The following is a 12,980-nucleotide window of genomic DNA, read 5'->3' as shown; positions in this document are numbered from 1 at the left end:
TACCACTGTTTTGGGGTTCTAATAACCTTGGTAACAGATCTGGTGAGCCAGTTGCTAGGAGTGGTAGAAAGGAAGGGAATGATTAATACAGGTGGTTTGTTTTGCAATAAGTGAGGGGTGGAGGCAGTGAAACAGTGTTCCAATCTACAGTTTTCCAGGCTGTAAAGTGTGAGTTGATTTCTAGTCATATTTTATTGTTGAGTTCAGGCCTCGGGCTGTAAAGCCTGGTTGAGTAAAAGGATATATGAGAAGTACAGGGAACATCTGGAAAGAAAGAAAAGGAGGAAATGCATTTGGATAACAGCTTAGCAGATTCATGCAGGAGCATGATAGTGGTTTTTTGGACACCTGGGAGCTTTACTTGTCCCAGAGCGTTCCTGCAGCTCTGTAGGCAGATGGTAGTGAGAAAGCAGTTAAAGGCAAAAATAACAAAGTTTCAAAAAAAATTAAGAAAGACAAAGAAAAATGCAGCTCGGACTATGACACTATATAAGCAGGGATATGACAGTGAGCAAGAGGGTAACAGCCTGGAGCAGAATGTGTCTGGATTAAAACAACAAAAAATTGAGAGTGAATCTTCTGTTAGAGCCTTACTAAACAATTCCCGGGATAAGACCCAGGCAGATCATGGGGAATGTAAGAGACAAAGTGGTGCTCTCAGAGACATGTTGAGAGAACAGAAAGGAACAGTGGCTGTGATTCATGGGAGTCACAGCCTTAGGAGGAGGGGTGAGACAAAGGTACATCTCTGCTTGTATCCTTCTCATTATAAAGATGAGAAGAATGGTTTCTTTTCCCTTGGACTCTTCTGGGCAGTCCCTGAATGGTCCCTTGCTTGAAACACTGGAACAGCTGCAGGTACCCATCATCCCCACAGCAAGGCAGAACTTAACTATACTACAGGCAGCCATTTTGTATGTACAGACATTGCTAACTAGAAACCATAGTTAAAAATATAATCTTAAGCCTTTGTAAAACAAGATTAAAATAGTGGCACATTTGTAGTTTACTAATAAAAACAAAACATATAATTAATATTAATTTAAAATATCCCTAACATAGTATAGCTAAAATATTACAAATATTTTAAAATAACAGATGTATTAAAATTTTAAAAATTAAAAACCCAAATGCAATTATTATATTACCCCACTAAAGTCTCCATACATTATATATTTTATTAAAATTAACAGTAAAATTAAATACAAATAAATACCTCAAAGCAGTCTGCAAAAATTTGCCTTTTTTTTTTTTTTATTAAGGAAACACTTAATCTCCCTATAGGCTAATTCCCTCCTTCTTCAAAATCCCTTTATAATTACTCAGAACCATCCCAAACTGCAAGTAACTGTATCTAAATATTCTAAACCTATACATGCTTAATATCTAATAAATTATAGTTTTAAATAAAAGCACACATACTTGTATTAATCATTTATCAAACAAAAATTGTTGTGTTCCCATTAATTTGTTCCTAAGACTGCCTATTGCTTTGGGTTCTAAAATCCCCGGGTAAAAAGTCCTTCTCAAAGACGTTTGGACAGGGGAGTAACCTTCATTTTTCCCTTATCTTGGTCTTAGGTGAACTGTTTTTTGTTGAGATTTTCCAAAATACTTCATCTGGAGGCAGACACATAGCATGGAAAATTTTAGCCTGGATAATTAATTAGCAATGTTCCAAGCAGATGAAAACCGGATCTTACAATAAAATCTCTAAATTTAAAAAAACCATCTGAAGAAATGAGCTGTGTCCACAAAAGTTCATGATACCATCTACATGTTTTGTTAGTCTATAAAGTGCTACCAGACCATATGTTGTTTTTTAAGTTTATCCTGTACAGGCTAATTCAGGTACCTCCTGAAGCTTCTAAAAAGGTCTAGTTTGGCTTAATGATGGAAAGTGCTGGCAACAATACCTATCATGTAGTTTATCATATTCACTGAGGACATTTGGTACTTATAGTGGATTATCAACAATATTTAATACATCTAATCCATAGCATGAAATTACACAAATGTTTAATTCATTAAAAAAGATAAAGGTGTGCTAATTGGGTTATCAATACAAATAATATCTTTTCATCTTCCCTATTACAGAAATGTACAGAAGAGAATGTAAAGGCACAGTCTAAGAAAAGACTGAAAGGAAAAGTGTTTGAGACTCTCAAAGGCCAAAAGGTGATTGCAAGATCAGACATTACAGGCTTTTATTTTCCAGGTAAATAAAGTTTGTGTATATTTTAATGTAAAAAAAATCTTTGGAACGATTGCTGAAAAAGCAAAAATTACCTAATCTCTTACAGTTGGTTTAGTTTGAATTTGTTTTACTGTACATATTGTTAGATTTTTCATCTTTTCTCCCCATAATGCTTCTAGTGTGGTATAGAAAACCTGCAGACACCCTACCAATAGATCTGTTTATTTAAGAAGAGGGTGGTGGAAAATGGAGTACATTTTAAATTGGAAGACTGTATTAATATATTTCTTTTTCTTGCTAGGCTAGTTTATTTCCATTTAGGATTTAGTAAAGGCTGGGCCATCTGCTGTCTGCAGAATATTCACTAGATGTTTTTGTTGTTTTGTGGAATTTTAAGTCAGAATGTTTGTAGTGTGAAATTGTATCCCATGATATATCATTGAAGAAGAAGATCAAACTAATCCATATGCCTCTTTTGTGTGATTGACATAGTATTCTAGGACAGTTTCCATCAGAGAACATCTCGCTAGTAATTTGATGGCATTTGGTCTGTCCTTAGGAGGGGTGCAATAATTGACCAGCTGGAATTAAGGATATACCAACAGAAAGACTGTTTCATCTACAGATAAAATACAGAGAAAAGTTAATTCGTTTTGTTAGCTTGGCTTATTTTTTTCTATACTTTGATTGCCTGATAACAATTTTCAGCTGAATACTCACAGGCTGAATTTTTTAAGTTTATATTGGGATCAGAAAACTATCTTGCTATTTATCTAGCTTTGTAGCTGTTAGTGATGATAATGGTCTGATGCTAGTGTATATTCTTTTTCTAATCGTGTAGTGGAAAGTCACTCTATCTTGTCCCCAAATGCTAATTCAGTAAAACATCAAATGAGTGAAAGGTAAGAGATTTAAAAGGGAGATAATTTTTTCCCTACCTTAACATGAATAGGGACTGTACAGTATAAATTTACTGAGATGTCCATTCACTATTTTTTCTCAGAATGTAAAAACATAGGATAGATATTGGAATTGTTCCAGTGATAATGCTATAGTAATAACATTGTGCTCAATCTCTTTAGAATTTAGTATGCTACTTTTCACATATAAGACCAGATTTTCAGAAGAGGGAGCTTGTGAAAGATTTCTTTAAGGACGTGGTGCCCATTAAGTATGGGTTGAAAACGTTTTGTGATACCCTGTATGGGTCCCAGTGTAGGGTGGTTTAAACAAGGGGTGTGTGGTGAGAGTTGTTTCCCCCTGTATTGAAGCAGGTTATCCTTGCGTATTTGGGACTATGTATTCTAGTTCTAGTATTCTATGATTCTATTTGCTTAGGGAGGTTGTGGAATGTCCAACACTGGAGATATTTAAGAGCAGGTTAGAATGATGATCTAGATGGTACTTGGTCCTGCCATGAGGGCAGGGGACTGGACTTGATGACTTCTCGAGGTCCCTTCCAGTTCTAGTATTCTATGATTCTCTGATGCAATCTAGTTCTCTGGTGGAGTGTCCTTGTTTGATGAATGTAGTTTTAAGTGTGTTAATAGATATTTGAAGGCCTGACTGTAGTTAACAGATTTTTTTTTGTATGTTTGGATCTGTGAATGTAGGTGTGGTAATCTGTGGGTTTCTTATATGTAATAGTTTATAGAATTCCATAGTTGAAGTTTATCATGCTATCCACAAAATTGATGAAGAGTTGGTGGATTGGTGGTGGTGATTGAACTTGTGTTGGAAATCTGTAAGGGAGTGTAGATCACCTGTCCAGAAAATGAAAATATAATTGATTTCTTGGTGCATTTGCCCACAAGTTTTTCCTCAGGGTGTCCTGTAAAGATGTAGGCATAGTGCGCTATGGCAATTCCCATGTGTGAAAGCAGGCTCTTTGCTGGCCAGGCTCCTTGCGCGTATTGCCACCAAGCAAAAGGTCAACTTCCCCTTGATGGAAAAACCTTACACTATGTAACTTAAAGATCAGCGAAGAACAGGAACCTAAACTAGACATGAGAAGTTAATGTAAAGTTCGTGCTGGTTGTGCTGGCTGTGCCATGCCTGATAAGGCAGACAGGGAAAAACAGGAAACCATCTCACCCACTTACTCCTGTCACTTAGGCTAACAGACAGGGTCTGCTAGCCTATCACAAAAAGTGCGTAAAAGCTTTCTCTATAAAACAGCTTCCCCTCCTATATCAAATTGAGGAATCCCGAATAAACATTGGAAGGCAGAATACGAGCCAGGTCCGAGGACTAATCACCCAAGGGCCACCTCCTGCTCACCGAACCTAATGAGTTCCTGTAGAGCGTAACGTATACCAAACATAATGTATACCAAATATGTTGTTGTTATTATTTGTAGTTTGTGTGTCTGTAAATGTAAGTATCGTTATCTGAAATTGTTTAGAGGTATTGTTTAGTAGTGTTAAGAGTTTTATATAAATGATTAGTCTTACAAGTAAGACTGATGTAAATGTAACTGTTAATAATCCCTGGTCCCTTGTTAACAACTATTGGAATTTAGAAAAACCTCATGGAATTATCTTTACTGTATTGCATTTTGCTTATTAGTCATTCTAATAATTATTTGGTGCCTACGTATGTACAAAATTGATAAAATAATAATTTATACGTAGAAGTCCTTTAATAAAAGTTTAAAAGATATTTAGTAATAGTTTGCCTGTTTCTACACCTCCCTGGGACTAGCCCTATTCCCTAACCTTTTACTTTATTCCACACCATGGATTGAACAAAGTGTTGCTGAATGTAAAATTGCTGTGGGTGAGGATAAAATGGATGAGTGTAGCAATGTGTTTGGGTTGGATATCTGAGTGTTGTTCATGTCTTGCAAATATTTGAGGCAGGAATGAAAGCCATCATTGTGAAAGATGTTGTTGTATAGGAAGGTGACATCTATGGGGCAAGGGTGGTGACCTGGATAAAGCTGGCACTTTGTGGGTGAGTCGTTGGAGGACTGTTTCTATGAGTGCTGATATTCCTTCTGTAAGAGGTTCTGGTTTCACTTGTTTGTATGTTTTGGAAAGCATATAGAAGGACCTGGAGTATCAGGAGGGATTCTGGACATGAGGTTTCAGAGTTTCTATTGGGGATTTTGGGCAAAGATGTGAAGATAGTCTAGGCAAATTGTGATGGTGTGGGGTCTTCTTTGAGTTCTTTATAGTATGTGTTGTCAGAGAGCTGTCCATTGGTTTTGTTGATGTATTAATCAAGTTGAGAACTACACTGAAAACTCTGTTTGCTGATTTCATCGCTATCTGGTGGTGGAGTATCAGGGACTGTGTAGCTATCATCTTGGTGGTGGAACAATTGTGGTGGATTTCACAATCAGCTGTTTTTCCAGAAGCAATCAAAGTAATGATCTATGTGTGGTTTCATCCATTGTGAGGTGTCCAGTCAGATTATTCTTTTTTTTTGTCATGACTCTTGGTGGGGAGGTAGAGGTTGTTGGTGGTGGTATCCTGGCTTATGTAAAAAAAATTCTTAGAAGTGAAGTCAGTGAATGAATCCTTCAAGTTCTTCACATGTTAATATTTATATCAGGTTCTGAGGTGGAGCAGAACTTCAATTTCTTGGAGAGTACAAATAGTTCAGCTCCAGAAAGAGGTACTCTGGATATATCTATGATGTTGCAGTGTTATGTAGTATGCACATTGTGGGTCCTGGTCTCATGGTTTATCCTAGAGTTGAAATTTAATGGATTGTGGAATTGTTGCTGAATCAATTTTTTTCTTTTTGAATTGAATGGCTGCCAGCAGGTTTTGATAGTTTTGGGTTTCTTGAATGATCTGCAGCTAGGTTTCCTGATTTTTTTTCTTTTTTACATAATTATTTTGCAGAACACAGGCTTTATAAGTTATTTTTGGGGGGAGGCTTTCTTTTTGTGCCTGTCTTATATAGTACAATGTACATGGTGCAAATATGATAGATTCTACTGTGGGAAGTATAGGGACAGGATTTTTAGTATTTTTACGTAATGGTAAACATACTTTTAAATAATGTTAATACAGAATGTATTCATATTTGTTTTCTAGGGACTGTGATAAAGACTATCAGTTCCTTCGAAGCACTTGTGGACTTCAACCATGGAGAGACACAGATTGTTCCAATAAAGTTCATTATACCTGTAGGAGGTGCTATGCCTTGCCCATCTCTTCAGGTGAAAAACTGTTATTTTTTTAAGGCAGGACACGTGCATCATTAAATGTGTTCTGCAGCTCACTCATAAGCACAATGATCAGATACAGTTTGGTCATTTCTGTATTTTGGATAAATTTATCAATATTAAAGAAAATTCTCTATTCATAGTGAAATTTCCTGTAGTTCCATGATACAGTAAAACTCCAGTTGCCCAGCATCCAGTGGTCAGGCACTCCTGATAGTCCGGCACCACCTGGAATCTGAAAGTGCTCCAGGAAGCCGGACAATTGGAGCTGCTCTTCCCCGGGCTTCTCCGAGTCAGCCGCTGGTCAGTTTTAGCAGTGGCTGACTGGGGACGCCTGGGGCAGAGCAGCTGGGGTGTTGTCAGGTTGGTCCCATAGCGCCGCCCCTCGGTGCTGCGGGACCAACCCGGCAGCACCCCAGCTGCTCTGCCCCAGGCTTCCCGAAGTCAGCCGCTGGTCAGTTTCAGAAGCAACTGACTTCGGGAAGTCTGGGGCAGAACAGCTGGGGTTCTGCCAGGTTGGTTCTGCAGTGCTGAGGGGAGGCGCTACGGGACCAACCTGGCAGTACCCCAACTGCTCTGCCCTGGGCTTCCCCAAGTCAGCTGCTGGTCAGTTTCAGCAGCAACTGACTTGGGGATGCCTGGGGCAGAGCAGCTGGGGTGCTGCCGGGTTGGTCTCTCAGTTCTGCCCTCCCCATCCGCCCCACCCCACCCCACCCCACCCCACCCCAGACCCTTCATAGCCCTCCCTTCCAATAGTCCGGTATATCTGATAATCCAGCACCCCCTGAGTCCTAAAGGTGCCTGATTATCAGAAGTTTACTGTATTTCCAGTATGTCTCATGTTTGTCACTTGTTATGATATGTGATAGTTTAGAATTGTTGCTCTTTACAATCACACATATTTGTACAGCAGAAATACAAATGATTTCAATCTAAAATAGTGTATTTTTTGGCAGTTCATTCAGCACAAGTGGTCTTATGGTTTCTAAACAATACACATAATTACGTTACACTCAGAGCATAGGAACCTAACAGGACTTGTTACACTATAACATACATCAGGTTCTAGCTATTCATTTTTCATAGTATATGCTTAATCCAACATAAGCACTTTTACTAACCCTAAACAAAATAATAAAAAATCATATTTCATTTCTGTATTTAAGTTAGCTAGCTAATCATCTGTTATCACAATTTTTCTTTCAAATGGGGCTTATTTTAAGAGAGACAAGCATGTTGGGTACAAAAAGCAATGATCTACCCTGTCTTGGTTACAATTAAGACCAAAGACTTAATTATTTCCTTGCACTATGTAAGTATCTCCTGCTGATATTAATAATATTTATCTGTATTCTGTCAGGCGAATCCAATTTTGGAAGTGTCCTGTAAAATTTAATAGAAAATTATAGTCTTTATATAGGTTTTCAAAAGTAATATTGTATAATTAAATTAAAATTATATTCCTGCCATAGAATTCCATATGATGTTTCCAATATGTAAACAAAAAGCTTTCTATATTAAATTCTAAGGGATTAAAAGTTAGAATAATTTTTATAGCAATCTATTAGCTTGATCCCTCTGAAACTCTTTAGGACTTTTCCATAAGATGCTGATTTATTGCATGATCCCTGTGAGATGCTTATCTAGTGGGAGTTGAAAGAAATCAGCACATGGTGTCATTGCTACCTTTGTTTTTTCCACTTCAGTTCCATATTAACCCACTAAAATGGATTAGTATATTGTTTTATATAGTCAAACCCATCATTTAAAACTGGTGTGCCATGAAGAACCTAATTCTTTTCTGGCATATAGGTTGGAGACTATGTATTCGCCAGAACTGGGGGACAAACTGGAAATGATTATTATCTACCTGCTATTGTCATAGCAACACCAAAAAGAGTTGAAGCAGATGATAAACTCTACACAGTTTTGAAGTACAACAATAGGAAGGTAAGTTGACCTGTGAACAGACATGAACTTTTCCATGGAATTATTATCATTTTTTTATGAGGCAGATATAACTGGCCTGGCTCAAGAGCACAGTGCTCCATTTACCCTCTTAGCTGACCAAAATCATATCAAATTTCAGAGCCAAGAAATGGACCAACATAATTGACAAACTGATCATTACCATAGAATAATTTATCCTTAAATTAAACATTACTCTACTCTCCATGAACCATGTATTGGCTTTCACAAGCTTCATACTACAAATGTACAGAATAAGGATTTTTTTTATTGGATAAAAGAAAACTATTTAAGTGTGTTTTATTACCTTTGTTTGTGGATGATTATTATCATTCTGTATTATAAAGAAATTGAACTTATCAGTAGAAAATTGTCATCTTGGTTTTTCAGATGCTGCTTACAGTTGCACTAAAGTGTCTATTTTTTGTGTTCCTTTATTCTTGGCTGCTGTTTCTGGGGTTTATAAGTCTCTGATCTAAACTGAATGAATTTGATTGTACTATTGCAGACACACTGTATACGAAGTGGACTTATAAAAATCAGCCAAACAAAGTATGCCTGTTCCTGCCGTTATATAAGAATGGCTCATATGGTGGATTGCCTGCTGTGAGTATGCTTGCACTGAAATATATAAACTTTCTGTTGTGTGAATCCTAAATTATAGGGCAGCAGAGAAACATATTTTGTATTCACTTTTGCTTTAGATTTTCCATATTTAATATGATAACAAGTGGCTTTTTAGACTAGAACAGGGTTCATTCAGGTCAGGTTTATGGTCCTTGACACATCACTGTGTCTGATCCATTAGGTGTTTGGATGTGAAGGATATTAATTGTCTGCTTCATGACTTTGGTCCCTGGTAGGGAGCTGCACCATATAGTTTTGGAAGGACTGGTGGGAGGTGCTAGTTTGGTTCTGAAGAACAGAAAATTCCAAAGTGAGGAAAGTTGGGTTGGAGATAGTGTTAGTCATGGAGCTGTTTTCTCATATAAACTAGTACTTCAAGTTATGACATATGTTTAGAATACTGTCTTATTGGTCTTTAGTCTGGGGAATGGTTTGGAAAGGGCGACCTAACCTCCGCTGATGTTTTCTGATTTGAATAGAACCTGAATTTATTTTGGTTTCCAATACATTTGGGTTTCTGTTTGGCTTTTATATAGATTGAGCCATGAACAATTAACTAGTAGATTTCAGAGTTTATTAGCAGTCTGTGTGTTGTGTGGCAGAAACCCTGTTCTGGGCTTTCAGCATTGAGGCAGTGGCTCCTACTCTCCCAGCTCCGAAGAAGGGGGAACACGAACGCTCTGTGCAATATAGTAAACCTGATCAGCGAAGCAGAAGAGATTCTTTCTCCCAAACATATCTGAAGCCATCAGGAAGAAAGTGATGACTCCCATCAAAATCCAGAGAAAGAGGAGAAACCAGACAATCAAAGAGTTAATACTTCCTACCCAAAACCAGGACAGAATCTGCCATTCCCCTTCATTCCTTTGAAGAAATTATTTAGGGTGGAATGGCAAACACCCAGAGAGGGGAAAAGGCTCAGTCAGTAATCCCTAATTTTACATAGAGCTCTTTTTTCCTCTCTGGTCAAGGCCACAGTGACATTACCATGCCAAGGGGGATTTCTTCCCCAAAGGCTCCATAAATAAAAAAAGATAAATGCTCCTCTTAGATGGACTTTGAATTGCCTTGAGCTGCCCTCAGGTCTCACTACCAATTGACAGGCCCACAAGTCTCACTGTGCTGACCTAAAAAATGTGGACCTTGTACAACTGTAATAAACTCAAATCAATATTAAAGATTTTATCCTTGGCTACTGAACTTGTAGTGGACCGATCTATGGATTTCACAAGCCTGAGAATAAAATCCATAGCAGGTAAAAAAGTGAGTGAGGTAATAACTTATTAGACCAACTTCTGTTGATGAAAGACACAAGCTTTTGAGCTACACTGAGCTCTTCTTTGGGCAAAAGTCCTGGCAACTAGTTCTGTGGTTCAAATGCACGCTAACTTTGGCTCAAGCTCCCGACAGCAGATGTCTATTCAAATCAATCCAATTATTGTTTGGGGGCAAACATGGTATAGTGGTGTCCATCATTGCAGACAATCAAATAATTTGCCTCCTAAATCAGAGCAACCTAAGAAAATCTACAAGCCTGCCTCCAAGGGTAGAAAGTTCTCTAGTTCCTATTCCAGAGATTCTTCTTTGTCAAGCTCAGAGTGAGGCCACCCTGACTTGCTGCGTCAGATGCAAAGGAAGCTATATAGCAGTTTCTGGCCCAAGCCTCCTGGCCATGGCAGACAGCAATCTAACATCTACACAGAAGTATTATTTCAGAATAATTGATGTTATTCAAAAATAACACAGAATGTGTCTACACTACAAGCTGTTATTTTGAAATAATGTCGAGCTGGAGGACTTTTTACTCCAATTCATGGTAACCCTCATTTTAGGAGGAGTAAGGAAAGTCGAAGGAAGAGTGTTCTTCTTTCGACTTCCTGTGTAGACCGCGCCAAAAGCCAGATTAAGCTATTTCAACTTAAGCTACTCAGTTGTTGGAGCTGAAGTTGAGTAGCTTAATTCAGCTTTAAATCTGCTGTGTAGGTGTACCCTCATAGTCTAGCAGTGGTCCCCAACGTTTTGGGGCTGCCGGGCATCCTGGGGAGGAACGGGGGACCACGCATTCACCACACGCCCAGGAGCGGTGCTGCACATGCACCTGGGGCTCAAGAATGGCTCAGGCCAGCCCTGGTCACTAGGTAGGTGCACATAAATGCCCCGGCGGGCGCCATGGCACCCACGGGCACTGTGTTGGGGACCTCTGGTCTAGGACTATGGTGTCCAACCAGATCTGAAGCAATAGCCACTATAGTGGCTACTGCTATAGAGAACTAGCCACTGTCAACCAGCTAAATAGCCACATTGTTCAAGCCAACAAGCCACACTCAACTGGCCAAATAGCCATGTGGCTAGTGTGTTGGACACCATATGTCTAGGACAAGCGTTTTTTAATAGGTTCTTGACATGGTCTTAATTTGCTACAGGTGCTTCAATTAACCTGCAGTAACCTTCCCTAGTATAAAAAGAACCATGCCTTAATTAGCCTAGGACTTATAAATATCTCCTCTCCCACTCTCCTACTACCCCCTGCTGTATCACAGATGGTAATCAGGCTTCTGTCCATACACCTAAGCTAAGGGACAAGATATTCTACTTCTTAAGCACACATAGCCAAATAACAACAGACAAGTGAGTTGTAGAGCTGGATCAAAAATAGCCACACTTAAGAAAGTGGAAACCTTTCCATGTGTCTACTGAGACTCATAAGATTATATTCTAACTGAAGAATCTGATTACAAAAATATGATTAAATACATAAGCAAATAAATATAACTTCATTTTACATGCTTTGTTTCTTAACTGAGTACTTTATCAGTTTTACATTCCATCTTTAAACATATACTTTACTGACAAATTGATTTGCTGTTGTTACATACAAATACTGGTAAAATTGGGTTATTCCATGACAAAAAGTGGAACTTTCCAGGAAAACAGTTGTAGTGAAAACACTAAATTTGTGCAGTGTGTAACTAAATATGTCCATTGGCATTGATTCTTTGGCAAAGTGTCTGAGACAACCACCTAACCTCAAGATGATTCTTACCAACAACCACAGGACATACCACACTAATACCAACCCTGGTACCTTCCTTTGCAACAAACCACGTTGCCAGCTTTGTCCACATATTCACTCTGCTGATACCATTATTGGACCTAACCAGGTGAGTTATAAGATCAAGAACACATATTCCTGCTCATCCAAAAATATAATTTATGCTATCGTGCCGAAAGTGTCCGTCTGCTATGTACATTGGACAAACGTCTCAGACACTTCGCCAAAGGATCAATGCCCACAAAACAGATATTAGACAGGATCACAAAGAAAAAACAGTTTCTTGCCATTTCAACCAGAAAGGACATTGTCTCAACGACTTGATTACCTGCATCGTGCTTCAAAAACCTTTTAAAACTACACTTGAAAGAGAATCCTCTGAACTGTCATTCATGCTTCAATTCGACACTTTACGCCTAAGCTTAAACAAAGACATTAATTATCTTACCCATTACAAAGATAGCTTCCCCAATTATCACCTCTAATATCATTAACTCACAGACATTTACCTTTCCCCCACACCCTCCCCCTTCTGTTCTGAACTTTGATTTGTCCTTTTCATATGTGTTCATTTTTTTAAATTGTATCCTTTGGTATATCTGGTTGTGACAGTTTTCTTCCACTATTTGATCTGAGGAAATGGGTCTGGCCCACGAAAGCTTATCACCTAATAAACCATCTTGTTAGTCTTTAAAGTGCTACATAGTCCTGTTTTTTTGTGTTTTATAAGGTGAGAGAAGGTGGCCTCAGATGAACACAATTATGTAGTGTAGCACACAGTGTCTAAGGAATGTTTTTAGGGCTGTCAAGCGATTAAAAAATTTAATTGCGATTAGTCCCGCAATTAAAAATGTAAATACGATTAATCATGCGATTAATTGTGTACTCCTCCCCTTTGAAATGCCGCTGTGACATTTCAACATGGCAGCGCTGCATGGAGCCTGGGATCAGCTAGA

At 38.4% G+C, this 12,980-nt stretch overlaps 1 protein-coding gene across 4 annotated transcripts in view; it reads left to right on the top strand.

Annotated features, from left to right (window-relative positions):
- Nucleotides 1-12,980, top strand: part of VWA3B (von Willebrand factor A domain containing 3B) — a 110,670-nt gene that overhangs the window by 91,970 nt on the left and 5,720 nt on the right. For all 4 annotated transcript variants that reach the window (XM_075916526.2, XM_025178626.3, XM_006137418.5 and 1 more), the window contains 4 exons: nucleotides 2,098-2,218; nucleotides 6,247-6,371; nucleotides 8,190-8,327; nucleotides 8,854-8,951. In XM_075916526.2, coding sequence (XP_075772641.2) covers nucleotides 2,098-2,218; nucleotides 6,247-6,371; nucleotides 8,190-8,327; nucleotides 8,854-8,951 — 482 coding nt within the window. The remainder of the gene's footprint in view (nucleotides 1-2,097; nucleotides 2,219-6,246; nucleotides 6,372-8,189; nucleotides 8,328-8,853; nucleotides 8,952-12,980) is intronic.

Source organism: Pelodiscus sinensis, chromosome 1 (genome assembly GCF_052426305.1).
Source record: "Pelodiscus sinensis isolate ZL-2025 chromosome 1, ASM5242630v1, whole genome shotgun sequence".
Lineage (NCBI taxonomy): Eukaryota > Metazoa > Chordata > Testudines > Trionychidae > Pelodiscus > Pelodiscus sinensis.
Note: the sequence above shows the minus strand (reverse complement) of the source record. Positions and strands in the feature narration are given on the sequence as shown.